The sequence below is a fragment of the Misgurnus anguillicaudatus genome, unplaced genomic scaffold (assembly GCF_027580225.2).
Source record: "Misgurnus anguillicaudatus unplaced genomic scaffold, ASM2758022v2 HiC_scaffold_28, whole genome shotgun sequence".
Classification (NCBI taxonomy): Eukaryota; Metazoa; Chordata; class Actinopteri; order Cypriniformes; family Cobitidae; genus Misgurnus; species Misgurnus anguillicaudatus.
The window spans coordinates 2,436,800-2,460,509 of NW_027395278.1; the positions used below are offsets into that span (position 1 = coordinate 2,436,800).

Below are 23,710 nucleotides of genomic sequence, written 5' to 3' on the forward strand. Positions count from 1 at the left end.
TTCAAGTGCATTTTCCATTTGTGAACTAGAATTTACCAGTTTGCTGCGTTCAAGTGCATTTTCCATTTGTGAACTGGTATTTACCATTGCTTTTGTTGTCATTCAACGATTCAGGACGTTGCTGCTGCTCTCCGCCATTTTGAAAAGGTCAAAGGTAATCTCATCTCGGCAACTCGGGCATCAAAATATTTTACGAATTGCCCAGTGGAAAATACCACATGAGGGTTGTTCATGTGCATTTTCCAAGTGGGATTTTGGTATTTACCATAATTACGATAGCACGTGAAGGCAGCATAAATCCAAATGGTGCTAAATAGCACTAAAAGTGGTTCACTGGCTTGTAATCATAAAGGAACCATTTAAAGTGCCGTATAGCACCTATGTAGTACCTGTGCAGAACCATATTGTGCTATAATGATGCTATATCACCCCTGTATGGTTCTTCATGGGTGCTATAGAGCACTTAAAATGGTTCCCCTATGATTACGAGCTTTTAGTGCTATTAGCACCATTTTTTTTTGAGTGTGGTTACCAATTATAATTAAATATATATGGTATATCAGACAATATCTAATATAAGGTATAAGATAAAAACACCCATCACTTCTTTTGTTTTGCTTTCTTTTATTTATATAGTTTCTTGATAAAATACACTTTGTTTACAAGTGCTTATTACAATTACTATTTTACATTCACCTTTATTTTACATAAAATATTTGACTTTTTTAACACAACATACACAGTGGAAGCAATTCTAAACTCAGACAAACTTTTCCCCGTGACTTTTGATAAAGAACTGTTTTATTGATTTTGAAACATCAAGACCTCCTGCATTAATAATCACATGATTTTAGAGGAATATACTGAAACATGAATTAAAAATGTAACTTTTGTAAAATATCACAGGCATATAAAGTTGGTGGTAAAATGGAAAGTCATGCATTGCAACTCTCAAGAGTTGCTTGTTTGTAGCTCTGACAATTTGCAACATGTCAAAGAATTAATCTAAACATCAGCTTTGGGACTAAAAATGAAATCACTTCTAAGGCCTGCTGTTTTGTATAACAGACGTATCACAGTTATTGTCTAGCGAGTCTCTTGTGTGTTTAAATGTGGCATATAAATACACATGGAAATGAAAGCAACAGTTTATAGTAAGCGACTGACGAAGTAAACAAACTCTATCCCACCCAGAAACATTTAGCACAACCCAAACACCAAGCAAGTTTAAGTTTTATTCATACAACACAAACACCTGATAGAACTTTTCTTTGTGTCATTTAGTAATCATTAAAGTGATCTGTAAATAACCGACACATAAAAAGTGAGCAACAACAAAAAGACCAAAAGACTCAAGGGGTCAGACTATCACAATGGGCCCAGTACAAACTGTAAAAAAGTCAATGTACACCTTGGACAAAGATGTACATAACAAAATGGGACATCCAATATAAAGATATAGCAAATACCCTGTTTCTTAAATGTTTTGTAAATAGACTTTTATTAAAATATATTACTTAAAATATATTACTTTGTTTAACTAGACAGACATTACAAACAAATTCAGATTATCTAGTCCCCATACATTGACTTTGGTATATTACCAAGCAAATTTTATTTAAAATCTTTAACATTTCTTGCCTGGAAGGCAAATGATTGAACCAAAAATGACTGATTCAAAGATGCAACAACTAGTTTGTTAGATTACCTGTATCAAAATGTACCTGTTTAGCAGGGTTGTTTCATACCAAGATCCTAAGATGACACTGGAGTGAAAAAATCAAAAGTTTAGTTTTTATGTGCTCACGCGAAACCTTCATGTGCAGATTTTCTTAAGTTTAGTTTCACGTGCGCGTGCGATATAGTTTCACGTACGCATGCAAAACTAAACGCAGTAGTTTAATGTGCGCACGCGATAGTTTCACATGCGCACGCCTTAGTTTCACGTGAGCACGCGAAACTACACTATTTAATTTTTGCTTCATGTCCCCTTAGGGGCTCCGTAGTTTCAGGACAGTACACAACATTTAATTTTGAAAAATGAATAAAAGTATTTGTGTATAAACGGTTACAAAGATAAAACCCTTCGAGTAAGGTAGACAATCGGATATGTTTAGGCAAGATACAGAAAAGCTTTTTGAAAATGGATTTTTAGTATAATCGCAAAGAAAGTCACTATTTACAATATAAAACATTCATATTTTCCTTCTCAAAAGGTTTTACTTCATTGCTCAGCATTATTTTTTCCTCTGATTCTGATTTAACGCAAAAAACTAAAGTTATATGGACTACTATCTACTATTCCATTTAGAGGCAATGTCACTTGTGTGACGTAAACAACTTACATGATTAGACAAAGGCTATTGAAATGATTAAGACCTGGTTTTGCTCCTGAGAGGGTACGATTATAAGTGCTTCAACTCTACTTATCTTGTTGCCATTTTCGAATGTATAGATAATCGGCAAAGTGTGTTCAAGTCCTTTGCAGTTTTCCGAACATAAATAGTGCAACCCTAAAAAATCTATTTAGGATACAAGGGACAATAATGCTCTTTGAGATTTATAAAGAACAAGACTAAATGTATAAATACTCTAAAATGTACAAATTATTGCCATTGTCAATTATCAATATAAATTTTTTTTATATTCCCCCACACACAAAAAAAACCCCTCATATGTAAGAGAAGTTCTAGCCTGTTAATTTACTCAACAAAACACCCCTTCTTTTCTATAAATAATGTTTTTTTAACAGTACCATATATAAGCCTAGGTTAATATATTAGGTTTACATATTCACAGTAATTCTGCGAAGTAACTGGTATCTCAGTTTCCGGTTCAAAGGCTTAACCTAACCAACAAACAGTTTTGCATGATAAGCAAAACTTAAACATTGGTGTTGCCTGTTTCAGCATGCTAGTGTGAATTGATTGTGAAAGATAATTTCCAAAAACATATGGGGTAATAATGATTTTTACATCTACAAAAATAGTAGTAAATCGATTTTCATTTCTAAAACTTTGTTACAAAAATATAACAAAAAGAACGAGCCTTAATAATATTGCCAGTATTCAAGGAGTTTTCAGTCTAAACAAGGTGCTCAATGAGAGGGAAAGAATGAATCGGAGTTGCACAGATTTCATACCATGCTTAACATGTACGTGTGCAAGAAAAACAAGGAGTACAAACAGCACAATAGCCACATGAATAGCTTACCACAGCAACAGACACTGTTATCCTCATTGTAATTGCTTTTTGAATGATCACAGTTGATGGTAATCCTCATAACCATTATCGTACCACCAAACATGAGACACATAGTTTGGATGGGCCAATGCAATCATCGTGACAGAATGCGCCACATCCCTTGCACACAATCATGGCCTTTAGCCGACAGTAGCACTTTGATTGTACATCCTCCATCCCAGAGGTTTCTATGAAGGCTTGCTCAGGTGAGGTATCACCCTGGTTGCTCTGATCCAGTAGGTGACCAGCAGGTATGGCAGTGACAGTAACGGAAAAAGACATCATGCTTCCACCAGCCGCACTGCTGTCGCCACTGCAGGACACAGCAGTTGGAGAGGTTGGAGTGTCGGCTATGCTGTTATTCAGTGTGTGTGGAACGGTCATGCTGATGGTTCCACCATACTGTGGGCCAATAACAAGTTCTTGGCCATTTTGTGTTTTTTGAGAAGTGAACGTGTGTTGGTGACTGTCAGCTAACTGATATGGCTCTGTGTTACCCTGTAAACTGCTGCAGCTATCAAGCTGCTTTCTTGAGCAAGTTTCTTTGGTTCGAGTAGAAGTGCTTACTTTGTTGGATAAACAGCTTGTTGACGGAGATTCCGATTTTACACCGGAACAGGTTTGTGGTGCTACGCCCTCAAAATATCCCTGCGGTTCTACTTTGACCCTTGGAGAATTTAGGTGTCCTCCAGATGACGTTCCTTTCACACTCTCATCTTCAATTTTCTCTTTTTTCAAGTTAACAAGGACTGTGTTATTAACTTGATGTGGCCTTTTGCTGCTTTCAGACCCTCTACCATAAGTGGAAACGTTGAGGAGGTAGTGTCCCGTCATTGCTGGCTTGGCCATCCTCTTTCGCCCAAAGATGCCTAGATGAATACTCATCTGGTCCTGGTTGCCCTCAGGGGGTCCTAACTGAACAGACTGAAATTGGGAGAGTTGGTGGCTTGAACCAGTTTGTTTCTGCTCACATTTGGGCCTTAGTGGCTGAAGGATCTGGTCCTGAGTGGTTTTGAACAGTTTGTCCACACTAACTGGAGATCTAAGTTGTATCATAGACTGACCAGAAGGAACCTGGTGCCCAAATTTGGCATCTTCTTGGTTTCTAGGATTCTCTTTTTTTAACCCAGCTGTTGAGGCACAAATCTTCCCTTTATCTCTAGCAGAAATGGCCACAGATTGAACCTCCATCTTGGCTAGTGGCTTTGGAAGGATCTTTTCCAAAGGAACCTCTTTACCCTGAAGAAGCTGTGTGACCAGAGGATTATTTGCTGGGATTGAAGAGCTAGGCTTGGTCATTGCAGATGTTTGATGTGCTCTCTGGTTTTGTGCAACTGCGTTTGAGACAGTCATGTTTTCTGCCTGACTAGAAGATGCTACAATTCCTTCAGCACTGAGGCTATACTGTTCCTTTACCAATGGATTTGATGCACACTGTGTGATTTGGGACCCCAGCAAAGATCGATTTGCTTTTATAGAAGCCTGGTTGGCACATAGGCCTTGAGTAAAACCAACATCTGAGTGTCCAGAGGAACCTGAGGAAGGAGGCGTTTGTGAGGAAGTATCTGGAGCAGGAGATCCAGAGCTCTGTTTTATGGGTGAGACAGATTGACTTCTGCTGCTTGCTGGTGAAAACTCTTCTGACAGGGATCGAACTGGGGAGGGTGTAGAGGTACTGGTACTTCCACTTGATGATCCGGCTGCTGCTGCGGCAGCACGCTGTGCCCGTGCTAACTGGGCTTTTGCCTTGATGTCAGCAAGAGTCCGTGCCCCAGTACGACCAGGTCTAATGCAAGGTGGTGTCAAGGGGATAGGAGTCCTTGGAGATGTCTGCTCAAAAGATGCAGGAGCTGAGAGAATTCGTGACACTGGTATCTGCAAATATTTAGAGAGTGTTTCAGTGTTATTATCAAAGTACCACTGTAGTTAACTTTCAGTTTTACCTAATTAATGCATTGCAGTAAACTAGCCATCATAACGCTAAGATGTAATGGGTGGCTGCCAAGACATGCTATGATAAAGTGTTCTGTGTGGTTGCTAGGGAGTACTAGCGTGTATAGTGTTAACGTTATAAAGACAGTGTGCAAGGTTTCTGTGCATGACAAATTTTTAGGATGATGAATACGGAAAAACACTTATGATAATTTCGAAATGACTTCAGTGTGCAAAGACCTTAACATAACAACATTTCCTGATAATTAACTCACCCCCATGACATCAAGATGTTTATGTCTTTCTTTATTCAGTCGAAATGAACTTACGTTTTTTGAGGAACACATTTCAGGATTTTCGCTCATAAAGTGGACTTTAATGGAGCTCAACAGTATTGCAGTATCACTGCAACTTCAAATAGCTCTAAACGATCCCAACCGAGACATAAGTGTCTTATCTAGCGAAATGATCGTCATTTTCACCAAAAAATTGCATTTCTCGTCTTGCACTGGGGTGCGCCTTTACGTACTTCGAAAGGTCGCAGATGACGTATACAGAACCACCGCTCCAATGTTTACAAGTGAGGAGAAAGAGGACCGTTCAGAAGTTGTTGTATGTGGAATGACACGAATTGACGTCTTTGTGTCAGTTTATTGTTTAAAATGGTCCGAACGTGTGCATAACCTGGATGTGGCATGCGTGACCTTTCGACGTGATTACGTAATACGTAAAGTCGCAGATGCCCAGAGCTAGCGCAAGACGAGAAATTGTAGTTATAAAGTAAATATTTTTCTTTTTCTGGCAAAAATGATGACCATTTTGCTAAATAAGGACCTTATGCTTCGGTTGAGACGTTTGAAGTTGCAATAAAACTGCAAGTTGGACAATACCGCTGGGGTCCGTTGAAGTCCACTATATGGAGAAAAATCCTGGATGTTTTTCTTCAAAAAAATGATTTCTTATTGAGGAAACAAAGAAAGAAATAGACATCTTGGATGACATGGGAAAATTATCAGGAAAATTTGTAAACTAGTCCTTTAAAAAACTTTGGAAAAGAGAGTCGGGGCGAGTAACAAAACACACCTGTAGCCAATCAGCAGTAAGAGGGATGTCTACTAACCGACATCATTGCCTGGGTTGCGTATGTGTGGGGCGGGTCTATCAAAAGAAGGTCTAAGATTCTATAGGGGTAGGGGCATGTTTGTTTAGGTGATTTCAAATGTCAACATGTGCTTTCAGAGATCATGCACCCCGCCTTTAAATCTTTATGATTTTTTTTCATATTTCATGATCAACTAGGCCGGTAAGTAGCACATCTTCCATGTTGCACAACATCTACAGTTCAAAGGGTTCGGGATGGGTTTGTTCTAATCCATACTCAAACTGAGCAACGATAATACTTAGCAATACTTAGTGGCCTTAGCAACTGATGACAAATCTAAGAAATAAATATAAAACTTACTTTGAGTGGAGGTACTCTCTGTTCTACTGTTTCTTTAGCTGTCACTGGGGGTGAAACTTCTAGTGGAGTGACCCGAGGCTTTTTCTCTGTTACGAGTTCTGTATCCTGTTCACTGGAGAGTTTCCTCTTCAGATGTTCAGATGTGACGGCAGGTATTGGAGATCCAGGTTTGTTCCTCTCTATTACTGTCTGTCCAACCTCAGCAACAGGGCCTTCGTCTTTAATAATAGGTGTATCGTTTTCATTCAAACAGATGTCCACTGGTTCTAAAGGTGTTTCTGGAGTCTTACATCTGATGTCATTCTCCAGTGTTATTTCACTTTGTGGTGTGGGCTCTGCTGGTTTCTGAATAGGAGATTTTGGAATCACTTCTTCCATTGCTTCCTTTCTGTCTGGGGTTGATTGTACTTGCTCTGAAATTGAATGTTTTACTGGCTCCTCAGGAGAGAAATGTGTTACTGCTGGTTTGACATCTCTGGACCTCAACTCCATGTGGCTGACCTCCGCCACAGGGCTTTGTTTCTGTGACTCTTTCACAATCTCTGGCTTTTCTGATGGGACTGTGCTTTTAGTTGGTTCAGGAACGTCTTCAGCCTCTATCAGCTCTCTGGATTCTTGGATACTTAATCCAGAACTAGAACAACAAGCAGGTTGAGACAGAAGATATTAAATGAATGATTACAACAAAAAAGTAGATGCTAACTGATTTTATTGTCCAGTGTGGTGGCTGGCGTACTTTTCACCATAGTAGCTTTCGAAGAAATGTTCTTTCCAAGCCTCCACCTTTTTTTCCTTCTCAATTTCTTGTCGTATTCTCAATCTCAGCTCAGGTGTAAAATCACCTGAGATTACAAAACAGCTTGCATAAGTTGCATATTGACTCTTAAGTCATTCGCATTATTAAATGTTGTTTTAGCAAGCAAAAAACAGTACAATTGTATTACTGATAAGCCAAGACATTAACTGACCCTCCGCCAGTCTTTCCTTCCACGATTGTGCTGCAGATGTAAAGAACTCATTGTTCAAAGCTGAACTAGTCACCTTCAATGCTCCATCCATACTAGCCTGAAAAAAAATAACCAAAATTTAGCCTAACTTAACAAACATGTTCAACAAAGCAGGGATGGTCTGCGTTTTGCTACCTGCTGGTCAACCTCTGGGAGCATCTTAAGAAGCTTTTGTTGACAATCTGTAGGTAACAATGAGAACGTGTGCTTATTGATTAATGCTCGCAGGTTGGTGTTGACAAGGATAGAGTCTGGTGTTTCAACATCTATCTCACACTTCGTACGCCTCAGTTGTCCTGAAAATCAAACATGGTCAGTTACATAATTGTATGTGCTAACACAAATGACATTGATAAGTAATAAAACTCACTGGCGCTGAGCCGACTGGTGCGCTGAGAAACCTTTCGGGCACCAGCTGTGTGGCACGCATCTGTTTTAATAGAGGACGATGAGCTGGAGGTAGAATTCTGTGGACTAGCAGGGCAACGCTCGGCTTGTTTGAGCTCCCAGGCTGCAGGACATAAAAATCAAACTTTTTTTTACAAATTTTAACTTAACTTCAATATCAACTGTACTGTATGTATTCTATATTATGTACAGCAGGGGTCTCAATCCTGCTCCTTGAGGGCCACTGTCCGGTTTAGCCACAAGCCTAATCTAAACCCCCTGCATAAACATTTCAAATAATCCTTAACACTTTGATTGGCTTAACATATCTTTCAACTTATAAAACATGGGTACAATCCCAGGAAAAATTAGGTGTATTCAGGGTATATTTGTTGTCACTCTAAGTTGCTCATCCAAAGTGTCTGCCAAAACGTGCTTTCGTTTTGTGGCGACAGTCAAACGTCATTTTATGACATCACACACAACACAACACTGACACCTGATTTAAAAATGTAACTATAGGTTGTAATTAGCTGCTTGACCCATATGGGGTTATTATTAGAGGAGGACAGGTTCATTTAGCTGAATCAGGTTCAGGGGCCCTGATTTATAAAGCGTGCATACGCACAAAACGGAGCAGGAATCTTGCGTACAGCAGTTCCCACGCAAAGGTTGTGATCTATAAAAAACAAACTTGACAGGAGAATAGACTTGCAAGGTGGGATCTGAGGATGATTCATGTTTGCACACTTGCAGGGGGAACATTGCTTTGTTTTATAAGTCTTAATATTTTTTGGCGTATGCCATTTTAAGGAAGGATCCTACGCACAGTTTTATAATGAGACCCTTGGGCCTTACCCAAATTCTACAAAATAGCATCCCTTCAGAAGCCAGAAGAGACTTCTGCTGTACAGCACCAGTCAAAAGTTTGTATACATGTATGATTCCCATGATCTTAAAGATCTCCTGGCTTTCTATGCCATTTTGCACCTTATTATCTTTATGTGGTCAATACTTATTCCCTGTGTCATTTCACTTTATTTATTATGACTCAACTTGTATACTTAAATGTTCTGATTTCTTTGTATGAATTCAATATTTGGCTTGATGGCTACATCTGGTGGAAATTTTGTGTCAATAGCCCACTTAGAAATCCCCTTACTGATAAAAATGCTGATGCGTCAAATACTTATTTTCCCCGCTGTATTTCATACTTCGAATATTGTTATTAAATGAAAAGGTGCATTCAAACTTTTGACTGATAACATGCATGCCTTTTGTTTCATACATGATACCCCTATGAAGAAAAAGTATTATTACATCTAAACAGCTATCATTTTTAAAGTAATCAAACAATGTATTGTGAAATCATACAAACGGCATAAAATACTGAATGTACGGGATTTGGAGGTGGATGTGTCAGCCTTGAGGAGCAGCCGTGGACTTGAGGTGGTGGGAATTCCACACTGCCTTCGCTGATTCCTCTGCTGCTGTTGTTTGAGTGCCTGCAAAAAAGAAGAATTCCCATAAATCCACGTTACATGACACAGGTTACCATGACAACAACAGAGGACCTCAAAAACTCAAGGTTAGTGGTTAATATCATAGTTGGACTATGTGATGGTATATAGTACCATGCTAAACAATATATATATATCACAGTAGGTACAGTATACTGTAGGTTATGTGGACAAGACTGCTTCATTGTATTTGCACATGACAGCAAAAAAGAAATGTGAGATTGCAAACGATTGGTTTCTATACATGCTGAGGCATAGATGAAGTTGTCTGAGACGTGGAGAGGCACAAGGTGAAGTTGCAAGCAATGACACAACCTTCCGCAATAAAACAAATTTAATTGATGTGCAACAATCAACAAGTTTTGGAACAATCAACGTGTATCTATTTAATATGCTTACTTTTTTCGTTAATTTTAACGCTTTTTAAGACTTTTTGTTTTATATGATATACAAAGTGAAACTTGTTCATTTGGTATGATTAAATGTGACCTTGACCTTGAAACCCAGACCAAAGTCTCAATTTAATTATGAGATTTGAAGCATCAAAGTTTAATTTCAATCATTGATTTTACTTTATTTCCAATCGTTGACATGGCCTTAGTCAGTATTAAAGGGACACTTTACTTTTTTGAAAATATGCTCATTCTCCGGAAAATTAAAAGTTGTGATTTTCTAGGCAGATATTGCTAGAAACTATACTCTCATTCTGGTGTAATAATCAAGGACATTGCTGCCGTAACATGGCTGCAGGAGGTGCAATGATATTACGCACTAGGGGTGGGCGATAAACCGGTAGACATAATTAACCGGTAGAAATTTGTCAACCGGTAGAGATTTTGGACTATCGTTTCTATCGAGGTTACGCGCCCACGTCACGCTCCTATGCACGTGGTAGTTAAAACGTAACGTTTGTACACGTATTTAAGCACTGCAGTTTTAAAACAAGTTATTTTAAGCCATTGAAACACAGACAAAAGATCTGTATGCGTGCGTTCTTTCTGTGTCTCAGGAGCGCACAAGTCGCGCAACCGCTGCTCTTTCTGTCTGTGAGGAGCGCGCAAGTCGCGCGACCGCTGCTCATTAAGCTTGTGAGCATTTTTCCGCTTTATTGGCCTTAAATAGACATATGCGTCAAAATTCCCGTCTTTGCAAGCATCCTCATAAACACGACCAGTTAGGTCTTAAGAGAAAGTAAACAGCTAAAAGAGAAAGCGCATGTGTAACAGTGTATTGGATCCGGACTTTGGTCTTAAAGGGGAAGTTACCTAATTTTGCTCCTGTCTGTCACTCGTGTTAATCAAACAGCATTGATAGAAAATCTCTCACTGCTCCTGATTAAATCACTTTTCTACCTTAAATAAAAATATATATATAAGCCTACACATATATGCATAATTATTTATTATCATTCTTATTTCATTGACTGTTTATCTTCAGAGAGCTTAAGTTTTGTTTGTTTTTATCTTCTTTTTATGCTTGTATATGTTTTTGTGAGAATTATGAACATTTCTATGGTATTAAAGATTTAACCTTATTAAAACATAAAAAAACTCTACCGTGATACATATCGTTATCATGATATAAAATTAATCCTATCGTGATAGAAGATTTTGGTCATATCGCCCACCCCTATTACGCACTGCCCAAAAATAGTCCCCTTGGTAACTTTCAATAGCAGCGGACTATTTTCAGGCAGTGCATAATATCATTGCAACTTTTAATTTTCTGTCTGTCTTAGTACAGGATGTAACTACAGAAGAGTCAAGTTTTAAATAGGAAGAATAACGAAACTCTTTGGTTATTTTTAGCGCGATGCTAATGGTCTAATCAGATTCAATGGATTATGCTAAGCGATGCTAAAAGTGTTACCGCCAGACCCGGATATTAGCTGAATGAATTCCAAAACGGTAAAAATCAAATGTTTAACTCTAGGGGAGCAGAAAAATTAACATATTTTCAAAAAAAGTGGAGTGTCCCTTTAAAGTTATATTTTCACAGAATGTTCATCACATTACGTATTTTGTGTAGAAAACAGTAAATCTAAATGACTTTAGCTGGGTTTTCACATCTAATTAAAGTAGATTATCTAAAAGAAAAAATTATCATCGTATAAAATACAGAAAATATTGGTATAAAATCACAATTCACCCCCGATTCAGTAATGGCAGGTGTAAATGGCAGCACCTGTTTAAGGGCCTTCTTGCTGTGTTTCTGTGATGGGGACATGAGTTTGCTGCTAGAGACTGATGGAGATGCGCAGCGCGACTGCGGAGATGATGGCTGAGACTGTAGTTTTGAGGACACTGGGGATCATAGGAAAACAATATAGTAAGTGCATATCTGTACATCGTACACATGAATTACCCACATATGAACATGCATGCAAACTTAATTTCAATTTTCAATGGCAAATAATTTCAATCCAAATACACAATACAGAAAATATTTTTAACAGATTGCACCTGTGTCCAGAAGGACATCAATAAGCAACAAAACATAAAATGACAAGGGGCCTCATTTTTAAAACTGCGTATGATCCATACTAAAATTCTACGTACGCACAAAAGCCAAAAATCAATGGGATACGCTAAAAAGTATTAAGACTTATAAAATAAAGCAATGTTCCCTTTATAAATCACAGATCACCTGCAAGTGTGCGTACATGAATTATACTCAGATCCCACTTTGCAAGCCCATTCTCCCAGCAAGTTTGTTTTTTTATAGATCACAACCTTTGCGTGGAAAATGGCACGCTTTATAAATGAAACTCCAGAATTTCATTATAAACTTCTAGCATACAACAATCATAAACTTCTATTCAACCACAATGTCTTTAACTGTATTACAACAATACAAAAAAGTCATTCAAGCACTTTAAGCAAAAGTGTAACTATTCATAAAATTTCCAACACTTTGATTACATACTTTAAATCTATCAAACCAAATACTTCAAATCAAATAAACCAACAATGCTCATGAATAATATGCTGCCACTGCAATTATTATAATTTCCTGGTATTTGCAGAGTTTGTTTCTTCCTCTTTGACCAACAATCCTTCCATTTTCAACATTAACAGATAAAAATGTTACTTACAGTACTTGGTTCTGCATGAATTCACAATGCTCAAGTGCATTTTTATGAAATACTTATATGAACATTTCTGCAAGAAGGCTTGATGTAAAGCCTGTGTTTGGCTAGATAGCGTCGTACTTCTCTCAAATGAGGAAGTAGTATCATAGTAGTATGCAAAGAAAAACAACCAAGCTGAATTTCCTGTGTTTTGCATTCAGAGGATAATTTGACTTGAAAGGGGTGGAGCTAAGCTATGATGTCATATACACATGTATCAGACTGCATACTGCATCCCTTGCAATGACATGAAAATTTTTATATAACTGAACTGTCTTTAAATATAAAAAATATTCCTGCCTTAATATTAGTGGTAGACCAATATATCAGGTAAAACCAATAGTTAGCTGATGTTTAGCTTAGCAATTTTATATTCTCTAAGTGGACAATTACCAGTCGGTTGTTCTAAAATCTACTGACAGCCCTGTCCATTTTCACCTTACTCTATTTATTTATTGGCACTGGCCATTAAAACCCATAACAATTGATTAAGATTTAGAGATTTATAAGCTTTTTGATCACGGATTATCTTTGGATGAAACATTTCAATAATCATATAAAAGGCAAAACTCTAACAGCACTTAAATCACATCTAATTTGACTTGTTATAATTTAGCAAGGCTTTCTGACCCACTAATTAAATTTGCAGTATGTTGGTTGTAGAGTTTTAATGTTTTGATGCAAGCGTAAATACATAACTAAAGCATGTTTTAGTGCAAAAATACTAACGTTTTTGCAATATTAAAATGCAGAGACAACCGAGTCAACTATTTCTAGACTAATTCTCCCAAATAACGTTATTGCACTATTAAAAAAAAAAAAACAATAGTGTACATTTATGGCACGAGTTATCTGTGTGTCAAACGAATTAAAGATGGGGGAAATGTTCTTAAAGTATATAAAGTTTTATTGCAACATCATTTGGTGCTGTTGATAAATTACACACCTAGTTTAATTAACCAGATATTGCTATTAAAATTTTTTTTACCTCTCCTTGTCCACCTTCCTCTGCGTCCATCTTTGCTGTTGGTGCTGTTATTTTCTGTACATGGGGTATCAGACATGTTGTCGCTGCTGTCGTCTGAAGCCTCTTCTGACAGTTCCTTCACCACATCTGCAGTGTCTTTCTGCTCACACGCAAACACAAACCACATACATCAGTGGCCAGACATACCAAAAGGGCAGATGCTAATTTAAAAACACATTTAAAATTACATTACTGCTTATGTAAATTACATCAAAGGATTGGCATGTGAAATATAACATGAGAACATGCACAGCATAAATACTGTATGTAAATATTGTAAATTATAAAGATCATTTCATCGCAAGAAAAGTATATTATTTACAAGTAACAGGGCTTAACGCAAATAATTTTTTATTCACCGGGCCAGTGGTTCATGTTTTTACTTGCCCTGCCAAAATTTTCACTGGCCCCAATAAAAAAATGTCAGTGTCACATATTTACAAATAATAATTCAAAAGTCAAATATAATTGTATACATATACAACAGACATGTTCCAATGAAAAAAGGTTCCCAGCTCTTCTGCTTTAACTGTAAACTGACAGCAAACTGTGCAAAATATTGCATTGTTTCTTTCGTCGTGTTTTACCGAAATAAATGTCTGCTTCCAAGATGTTAAATAATATGCATTGGAGAAAATATATTTTAGTGACTTAGGGTGAAGCACTGGCCCGATCGGGCAAGTGACAATAATTTTTACTGGCCCGAACGTCTCTCACGCTTGACCTGGGCCACCTGGGCAGTCCTTTATGTTGAGCCCTGAGTAATAAGCATGAATTAACTGCTACAGTAATTGGTAAAGTTATGTGTTAGTAAAGATAATATGAACAAATATGAATTTGATTTAAACAGAAAACTGAATGCATATCAGAAAACCCACATCTGTTTATTTGGCAGACACTTATTTCCAACATTCAAGTTTAACAAATACATTTTATTAAAATAAGTATTAGAGTATCTCTGACACACAAAACTATTCCTGTTGGCAACAGGGATGCTTAAAACCAGTGGTGGCCAGTAGCCCGTCATGTGTGTCGTTCGTAATTTCAAAATATGTGTTTGGCGCGTCGAGTGAACCTATGTGCGTCATGTGTCTTGTCAAAATAAGTGCCTGCTGCAGACGCGTCTAAAGGGTTTATGATAAAAGAGACGCTCGCGTTTGCCAGATACTCGAATACTCGTGCGTAATCAGAGTTTACTGTTAAGGGAGTGTTTTGCGTGTAGGGCTGCAGCTATCGATTCTTTTTGTAATCGATTAATCTAGCACTGAATCGATCGATTAATCGAGTAATCGGATAAAAAATGTTTGTGTGTTTTTAAACAACCAAAACAAATAATGCATAACGAAAATGACTTGGCTGTAAAATGTTCAAGCATTTGGCTTTTATTTCTAAAAAAAACAGAGGTATTTGGCTCCAAAAAAATAAGTCTATTTATTTCAATTTTTACCCATTTAGTGTTTATAAGTGCCAGTGCCAACAATTAAACACTTTAATTTATTAATATGCACAACAGGTTTCATGCTGTAATCTAGCCCTGACATCAAAGTAAATATCTGGTTTATGTACATTTCTACACCTGCAGCATTTACCATTAGGCTACTAACATATAATATATCATTTCTGGGGTGAGCCTATTTGCTATGGTAACAACCTGTGTGTGTGCGCGCACGTGCACCTGTGTTTGTGTGTGCACACGTGCTGTGCGTGAGGAAGAGTGACACCCCAGTCAGACGTTCAGTTGCTTTATTGCATTTTGGTACTGCAGAAATGCATACATTCATTTTCAATAGAACGTTGCATTTGGTTTGCATCACTTGCATTGCGGTGCATTTTAGGTAAAGAATCCGTTTGAAAAATCACAACATCACCTCCCGCTGTATACAGTGAATGCATGCTGAAATTATTGTTGCGTGGCTACATAAAAGTTTAAGCATATGTGATGCATTGCGCGATCGGTCTGACTCACGTGAGAGAGAATAACTTATGCTAAACTCCAATAAGACAGAGATTATTATTATTGAACAAAATATATCAGATTACAAGTTGCCCATATATGATTGCACTGTGGTGCCGTTTTTTGGTACACACACCTGTAAAGTGCATGCGTATGTGTGAAGGGGTTCTTTTTTAAGCTATACTCTCCTGCAATTGAACGTGAATACGTTTACTACTTAAAAACATCAAAGCTAAACATCATATCTAGTCAAACCGCATAACGACATCGCTACAAATACAGTATGGGATTAAAATCAGCGGAAGCTATGTTACCTTGTTTCATCGACGCTTGGTGAAACAGCAGTGGGTGTTTTCGGTTCAGATGCTGAATGTAATGATCCCAAACTTTAGACATTCTCTCTCTGGCGTTTATGGACATATTCGCTCCGTCATCGCGCCAACTAAATTCAAACTGTACCACGCGCTATGATGTGCTACCTGAACATTGAACAACTGTCCGTGTGAATCAGATCTCGGCGCGTGTAGTGCGCGTCATAGGAATTTAACGAGGCTTCGAGGCAGAATTTTTGCCTCAAGGAATTTTTTGAATCGAGTAAATCGAGTAACTCGATGAATCGTTTCAGCCCTACTTGCGTGTATTTTGTGAAGGTGACCGTCTCTTTTATCATAAACGGTTTTGACCCGTGTGTAGCAGGCACTTATTTTGACAAAACACGTGATGCACATGGTTCACATATGAACCATAAGTTTGCAACAAACACAAATTTTGAAAACATGAGCAACACACATGACACTCCGAACACATATTTTGAATTTGCGCATTAAATTTGAGATTGTTTTATGCCATGACTTTTCTTTTGGGGGGGGCACGAAGAGATGCACCCTAAACAAAGGGGGGCTTTGAAAAGCGATTCTGGTTTGAAAAGCTTTAAATGGGGTGGTGATGGCGCAGTGGATAAGACACACGCCTTTGGTGCGAGAGACCTGGGTTCGAATCCACTGTGACAAACCATTGTCTCCCTGAGCAAGACACTTAACCCTAGTTGCTCCAGAGGCGTGCGACCTTTGACATATATAGCAATTGTGAGTCACTTTGGATAAAAGCGTCAGCTAAATGAATAAATAAAAATAAAATAAATACTGTATGTCTACCAACCTTCAGTGTATAGACTCCCATTCGACCAGGGACTTTGTAGAAGATCCCTTCCTCTCCACGTGAGTTTGTGTGAAGCATGGCATTGAGACAGGCAAGAGGGGATGTCCCACTAAACAATAAAAAATCAGCTACTTTAACCAGTGTCACAACTTATTTGTTCAACTACATAAATTACATTTTTAAATTAAGAAAGAATACTGAAACAATGATCCATGTTAAATGTATCAAATGTGGCTAGTAATCTGGCAATATTAATGTAACAGCCATGTAATTTTTAATACTTTAATATTAGAGAAAAAGATTAAATATAGCCAAACCTGCATGCATTTATTTTAGTTATTTGAATACCATGTGTAAAATGTCAAAAACAAGAACTCAACTCAGAAGTCATTGAAATTGGTTTGACAAAATATCAAACCTGTCTTTGTGAGTGTCCTAAGTTTTAACCAATAAGAGAATCATATGTCTTCTACGTGTTCAAGTTTGCTAAATTTTTAAAGGGATGTGGGCAGTCTAATGTGGCCACGTGTGTTACTTTATCTTTGTATTTGTGTATCTTTTGCTGCACTTAAAAAAAAAATTCTGACAGTCTTTTAATACACTTTATGAAATTTCAAGATAAATATAAATGCAAAGTAGATGTCCAATACACCAGACAAAAATATTCCTTCTAGTTTCCATGCAAGATTTACAATGTCTGTTCTGTTTATTTTGTATTAAGCAGTTTATTAGTAATGCAGACCTAAATAAAGAAGTAATCATAACAAAAAAACTACTAAAAGGGCATACAGAGGACATAAAAAGGAATTAAGTACACATTAAGTACATAAAATATTATAAAGCATCTATAAATACATAGCAAAACAGCACAACCAGCAACTAGCTAGTTAAGAGGACAAGCACTATGGTAAAAGCCACAGCCACTAGGTCCTCACTATTGGTTTATATTGGAGTCCCTTGCATGCTGTGTCAACCAATGACAGGTTAATAACATGCACAGGGATTGGATTTTAGTTAGTTAGAGAGGAGGGTATACTACTGGTACAATCTTACCTTCTGGACGACAACAGAGAAAAGAAACAAAAAGAGATTTGATAATTAGATATGTGGTATGCTGATGGTGTAGTTCAATACCATTGTTACCTAAGCTGGAGGCAAGAAACTAAGAAATTGTTCATTTGAAAATGACATATAGTGCATTGGGAAAGACATGTGGAGAGTGAACTCACCTTATCTCCTTAAGCCTTTCTTTCTGAATCACTTGTAAGATCTCTTTATGACTCATCGGTGTGTTGGGGTACTTCTCAAGCACCTGGGAACAATGATATGGGAACAAGTGAACAACATAGCCGTGACTCACACTATAGCAGTGAGCCAAAAAAAGGACAAGTGTGAAGCGGATGATTTGCCCAATGATTTGACACTCTACAATGAAAAAATCCATCCACTCCTCGTTTTATAATTCCCATTAAACAAGAACAGTCTTGCTGTTTCAAAACTGACATGCTGTTTTGATTCGCTTGTTAATGTGATGTCACATGTAAAGTTACATACATGGAAACAGCACTTTTTTGCTCTCGCCCAAATAGGGGCATTATGGACATGCTATAACAAATGACCTTGTGGGGTATTTTCAGGGTTCCCCACTTCAAATTCAAGAACCTTTCAAGGACTTTCCAGGTCCAATACCCTTAAATTCAAGGACTAAATGCTGGGACACATTTCAAGTGAGAGCAAGGTTACATCGAGTTACCTTTTATGATACATTGTTACAGTTCCCTTTCGAGGGAACTCGCGCTGCGTCACTGCGGTGACACTTTGGGGACGCCTCCAAGGGGTAAGTGCTTCTGAATGTGTATATAAAATTCAACCAATGGTGAGGCTTAACGACAAAGACAGGGTAACGCGGGAGCCAGGAAGTATATTGCTATCTGAAATATTGCCAAAGACGGTGTTACAGGGACGCAGGAAGTATGTCAAGGAGACGCAGCGTCTCGTTCTCTTCTTAGGGAACAACAGTTACATACGTAACACGAGACGTTTTCATGTGTCAAACACAACTATCCAAAAAAAGTTGGTATGAATCAACATCCACATACAGAATATATAAGCATTTAAAGCGAACAGTTTAGCCTGTGTGCTTAAAAGGGTAGAAATGTTATGATATTATCCTACACTACACAGGAAATAATATGGATTTTTTTCCAGAAAACTTCTTGCATAAAATAGATTCAATCACTTTCAATGACCTATATCCATGTATATTTTCAAAAACTTCCAAGGGCCTTGAATTTTTTTCCCCCAGAATCACAAACTTTCAAGGACCCGTGGGAACCCTGTATTTTGACAGTTTGGATGGACGCGGAAAAGTATACTTGGCCCTTAAAGGGGTGGTTCAATGGTATTTCAAGCATTCTGACTTATTAACACAGTTATAGAGTTGTTTCCTCATGCTAAACGTAGGCAAAGTGTCAAAAAAGCAGTTGGGCGTGTTACAAGTCGAGAATTTCGATTACAGGTCCAGCTGACATTTCAGGGGTTTCTATATGTATCACTTCTTTATATGGACACTTCCCCCGGAAAACCCCGCCCACCCATCAATCAGCGGGAGAAGCTAGAACTTGCAAACATCATATCACGTGACACAGCTTTGTTTAAACTAAAGACTCTTCGGAGATATAAAGGATGTAATACTACTCTATAGGTACTCCAGATTAACATCAGAAATGCAGAAACAGCGTGTGTTACGTGAGCTTTAAGACTTATATAAAATTGCCATAATATTGGCGCTTTAAAATAGGGTTTGATGGGGGTTGTCCAAATGCAAACGTCTTAATAGTCCAAAAATCAAGATTTATTTTCCTTCTGCAGATGTAGTGTTTTTTTCTTGATTTGGAGTGTAATATGACCAGACATTTCTTGGCACCCAAGTGGAAAATACACCTATTTTAATTATTTTTGGTCACTCTGTTCTTGCATCATAAAAGTTTTAAAATGACATGTTACAACACGCAGCGAGACATTTCGTTTTCATTGTTGTGTCTTGAGAGTCTGAGAAATGCAGACAAAATCTAGACATTCCAGGAAATCTTAGCTTTGAGCCACTTATAAAGTCAGCTGCTGGATCAAGGCCTAAAAGCTGCTCCTTTCCTGCTGTGTCAGAGTTCTGAGAGGTCTTACTTCATTGTGATAATTACTTTTGGAAAAATATATTTAGTAATCAATTGATCATCAACCTTTTGGTTGGAAAGTCTTAATCATTTACGGAGGCCTCAAAAAGTGTTGTTTTTGAACATTTGAAGCCACTCTTACAAACAGCCACACTCATTTTAATGGGTATATGATGTCACTGATTATGTTCACAAAGCAGAGAAAGCACAGCTGTAGTTTATCACATTATTATAGATATATTCCATTAATAATTAGAAAGTGTGTCATACTTTTCACTGTTATTGAACTTGAGGTCAATCCTCAAGAGGTAGGTGGACCAGCAAAATTTCTGGCAAACTCCTGCAAGTACTGATTATGCAGGTATGGGCTGCCATCAGTCAGGATGTGGCCCAAAAGTTGATTGACAGCATGCCAGGGCGAATTGCAGAGGTCTTGTAAAAGAAGGATCAACACTGCAAATACTGACTCTTTGCATAAACAATGTAAGTGTAATTATACTTCGGTACACCATAGTAACATCTGACAAAAAGATCTAAAAATACTAAAGGAGCAGACTTGTCTCAAAACCTTTGGTGACGGCTGTATGCGTGTTGTCTTCTCAAGCATCACTGAATAATTAAACCTTTTGTGTATTTTATTTTTTGTGTATGAGTGTAATTGTCCTTAGTATTAAAAGAATAATCTCAACATCATACAGCCACGACTGGAATAAGGGGCAAGTATGCGGACGATGCTTAAAAAACTATTACATTAAATTAAAATATTAATTGATCAACCAGGGAACAACACAGAGTACTAAGAATCAACTATGTAAGTTTTAACCGGGTTATGAGTAAATTATTGTGAACGTCTTGTAAATAATATGATCAGGGCTCAATGCAAAAAAAATTCTACTGGCCCAGTCGGGCCAGTGGTCCAGGTTTTCACTTGCCCTGCCAAAATTTTCACTGGCCCCAATAAATAAATGTCAGTGTCATACATTTAAAAATAATAACTCAAAAGTAAAATATAATTCAACGAAAATAATTCCAATAATAAAATAATTTCAACGTGATGCCCAGCCGATGCCTGACCAATGACAACCGGCTGAACCAGTTTAATCTGCTTACCCATTTCATATCCCTATCGTTTTTATATATATATAAATATATATGCATCTCTCTCAAGGGATTTTCTCCTCCTATGAGTTTTCCCACAGGGTTTTTCTCCTAGGGTTTTTTCATCCCATGAAGAGTCAGCCAACATTGGCTTAACTTAGCACTTTCCCATATATGTTACATTATTACTACGCTCGCTTGTACGGTTTATTCTTAGCCGCTGTATTCTACTTCTTTTATTATCTATTGATTATTCTGTGTTTTCCCCTACATTTATTCATGTAAAGCTGCTTTGAAACAATTAACAATTGTGAAAAGCGCTATATAAATAAAATTGAATTGAATAATTGTATACAACAGACATGTTCCAACGAAAAAAAGGCTCCCAACTCTTCTGCTTTATCTGTAAACTGACAGCAAATTGTGCAAAATATTGCATTGTTTCCCCCTTCGTGTTTTACCCAAGTAAATGTCTGCTTCCAAGATGTTGAATAATATACATCGATGAAAATATATTTCAGTGACTGAGGGTGAAGCAATGGCCCGATCGGGCAAGTGACAATACTTTTTACAGGCCTGAACGTGTCTCACGCTTGCCCCGGGCCACAGATGAGCCCTGATGATTATTCAGTATTACAAAAAAAATGCTCTTTTTATGATCAATCTTTTATTTAAAAATGTATTTTATAATTAACCCACTGGAGTTGTTTAGATTAGATTGCCTAGATTTTTTTTATAGAAATCAGACAAAAAGGATTCTGTGTGTAAAATGTTTTTGTTTTTATTTTACAATAAAAAGTTACTATTATATGTAACTATGACCCCAGTTGTATGGATGCACATAGTGGGCATAATGCTACATTGTCTGACATTTTGTAATTTATTACAGAATTAATTTCAATTACTTTTTTGATACTTTGTTGCTTTTATTTTATTTGTTAATATGTTTTATCATTGTCTAAAATGTAAACATACATTAAAGAATCCAAGCTAATATAAAAATATGTAATAAATAGATATTAAAATTGAGGCTATTAATAGAATGTGCTTTGGCGGGCATAAGTTAACAGACTCTGTGCAGGCAACCTGGTGCCAGGGGGTTCCATGTTGGAGACCACAGCTCTTTCATGTTTAAAAAACACCCCAAGACTTAAACTTAGTTACTTCTTGTTGTTTTCACACATGACAGGTGCATAGCATAATATATAATGAATATATTTGTCTTTATTTAGAAAGACCCAGTTATAGTGTCAGCGTGTGTTGTTGCATAGTATAAACTGTCCGGTGCATACAACTGTACAACCTTGGAGTTCAATATATCATCAAGATATGCTAGGAGTTTTAACGACGACAAATAGTAAACACACTCCGCCATAAGCTATCATAACATCGCTATCCACCGACTCGAAGGGTTTAACCATGCTATGGCTGTGAGTTTTTGAACAACAAAACAATTAAAATGCAGTTATATTAAAGTGTCATAGGTAGGACAGCGAAAATCCTGTGTTTTGTTGGTTTAGGTGAGCTAAGCTAACAGGCTAAGCTGCGAAGTGTCACTATACGCGCGCTACGCTAAGCTGCCTCGCGCAAGTTAGCGGCTGGGAAGACAAACATACGCTCCTATAAATCTCAACCCGGATCAAAAGTTGTTAAATAAGACGTTATTATAAAAACATATTTTATTTGTTCGTCATGTAACCGAAAGCACTCTTGTATCTCTAACCGAAACCAGGCCCAGAAATGCATACGCAATACTTCGCCTACAACAGCGGGTCATGAACTCATAAACACAGTTGAACAAGTGGGAGCACACGGCAAAAACAAGCCAAACAAACGCTCGAGAAGTGCACAGTTTTACCGTTTTGGCGGCCTCTGCCCACGTCCTGCCCTTTTTCTTCTTCTGTCTTTCCCTCATGCCTGCGGTCGCTTGCGAAAAATCCAGCAGTTTTGAAAGGGCGCTGTTGAAACTGTTGATGTTGCTTTAGTTACCGTACGAGAGCTGCCATCTCTGCCATATTGGGTTTTTACTGTAAGACACATATCATGTGACCCTCTGGGAAACGTCATCTTACTGTACTGTGACAGTTCAGGGGAAAGCACCTACCTCAGGCTACACTCACGCCATTGTTTTATTTGTATCAACATTTCAGGTTAGAAACAGACACACGCTTATACAAAGCGATTAATACGTAGCAATTTTTAATGAATGACACATTTAAGACATTTAGCAGTTGTTGCTAAAATAGACAAAAGTTATTCATATTCGAATGGTAGGCATGCATTATGCACCAACTCATATAATCTTGAAACCTAACATCTTTTATATTTCTGCGATATACAAAAGTTTTAAAAGTTTACTCATTCTTTAATTCTTTCTTCCACTCTTAGGGGTGGTTTCCCAGACAAGGATCAGACGAGTCCTAGACTAAAGTAAACGTAAGAGCTGTCTAAACTGAAAACAACTTAACGGACATATCTTAAAATTACCTCAAAATGCACACAAGTAATGTTTTTAGTAAGGCATGTTTGTTAAAACTAGTTATATTTCATAATTAAACTGAGGTCTAGTCCTGGCTTAAAGGTGCAGTGTGTACTTTTTAGAAGTATCTCTTGACAGAAATG

The 23,710-nt window shown here is 37.5% G+C and overlaps 1 protein-coding gene across 3 annotated transcripts; it reads right to left on the minus strand.

The window, feature by feature from the left end:
* Window positions 1–604: 604 nt before the first annotated feature.
* On the minus strand, window positions 605–23,145 carry LOC129417375 (putative Polycomb group protein ASXL2). Of its 3 annotated transcripts, none has more exons than XM_073864721.1 (12): window positions 22,947–23,145; window positions 18,050–18,132; window positions 16,821–16,929; window positions 13,670–13,808; window positions 11,736–11,854; window positions 9,422–9,536; window positions 8,015–8,155; window positions 7,780–7,940; window positions 7,606–7,702; window positions 7,374–7,479; window positions 6,638–7,271; window positions 605–5,118 (listed from the first exon to the last, which is right to left on the minus strand). In XM_073864721.1, exons 1-12 carry the CDS (start codon window positions 23,001–23,003, stop codon window positions 3,289–3,291), a joined length of 3,591 nt encoding a protein of 1,196 aa, XP_073720822.1. In that variant the 5' UTR covers window positions 23,004–23,145; the 3' UTR covers window positions 605–3,288. The 3 variants fall into 3 exon arrangements, with proteins under 3 accessions (XP_073720822.1, XP_055027984.2, XP_073720823.1); XM_055172009.2 differs by having other exon boundaries at window positions 9,431–9,536; window positions 22,947–23,143; XM_073864722.1 differs by lacking the exons at window positions 13,670–13,808; window positions 16,821–16,929; window positions 18,050–18,132; window positions 22,947–23,145 and adding an exon at window positions 12,646–12,803.
* Between the last annotated feature and the right edge of the window lie 565 nt (window positions 23,146–23,710).

Coding starts and splice junctions, on each gene's coding strand:
- LOC129417375 (XM_073864721.1), bottom strand. CDS start 23,003: ATGAGGGAAAGACAGAAGAAGAAAAAGGGCAGGACGTGGGCAGAGGCC. Junction 18,133..22,946: donor GGGCAGAGGCCGCCAAAACG/GTAAAACTGTGC, acceptor CATTGTTCCCAG/GTGCTTGAGAAGTACCCCAA. Junction 5,119..6,637: donor AGAGAGTACCTCCACTCAAA/GTAAGTTTTATA, acceptor AAATATTTGCAG/ATACCAGTGTCACGAATTCT.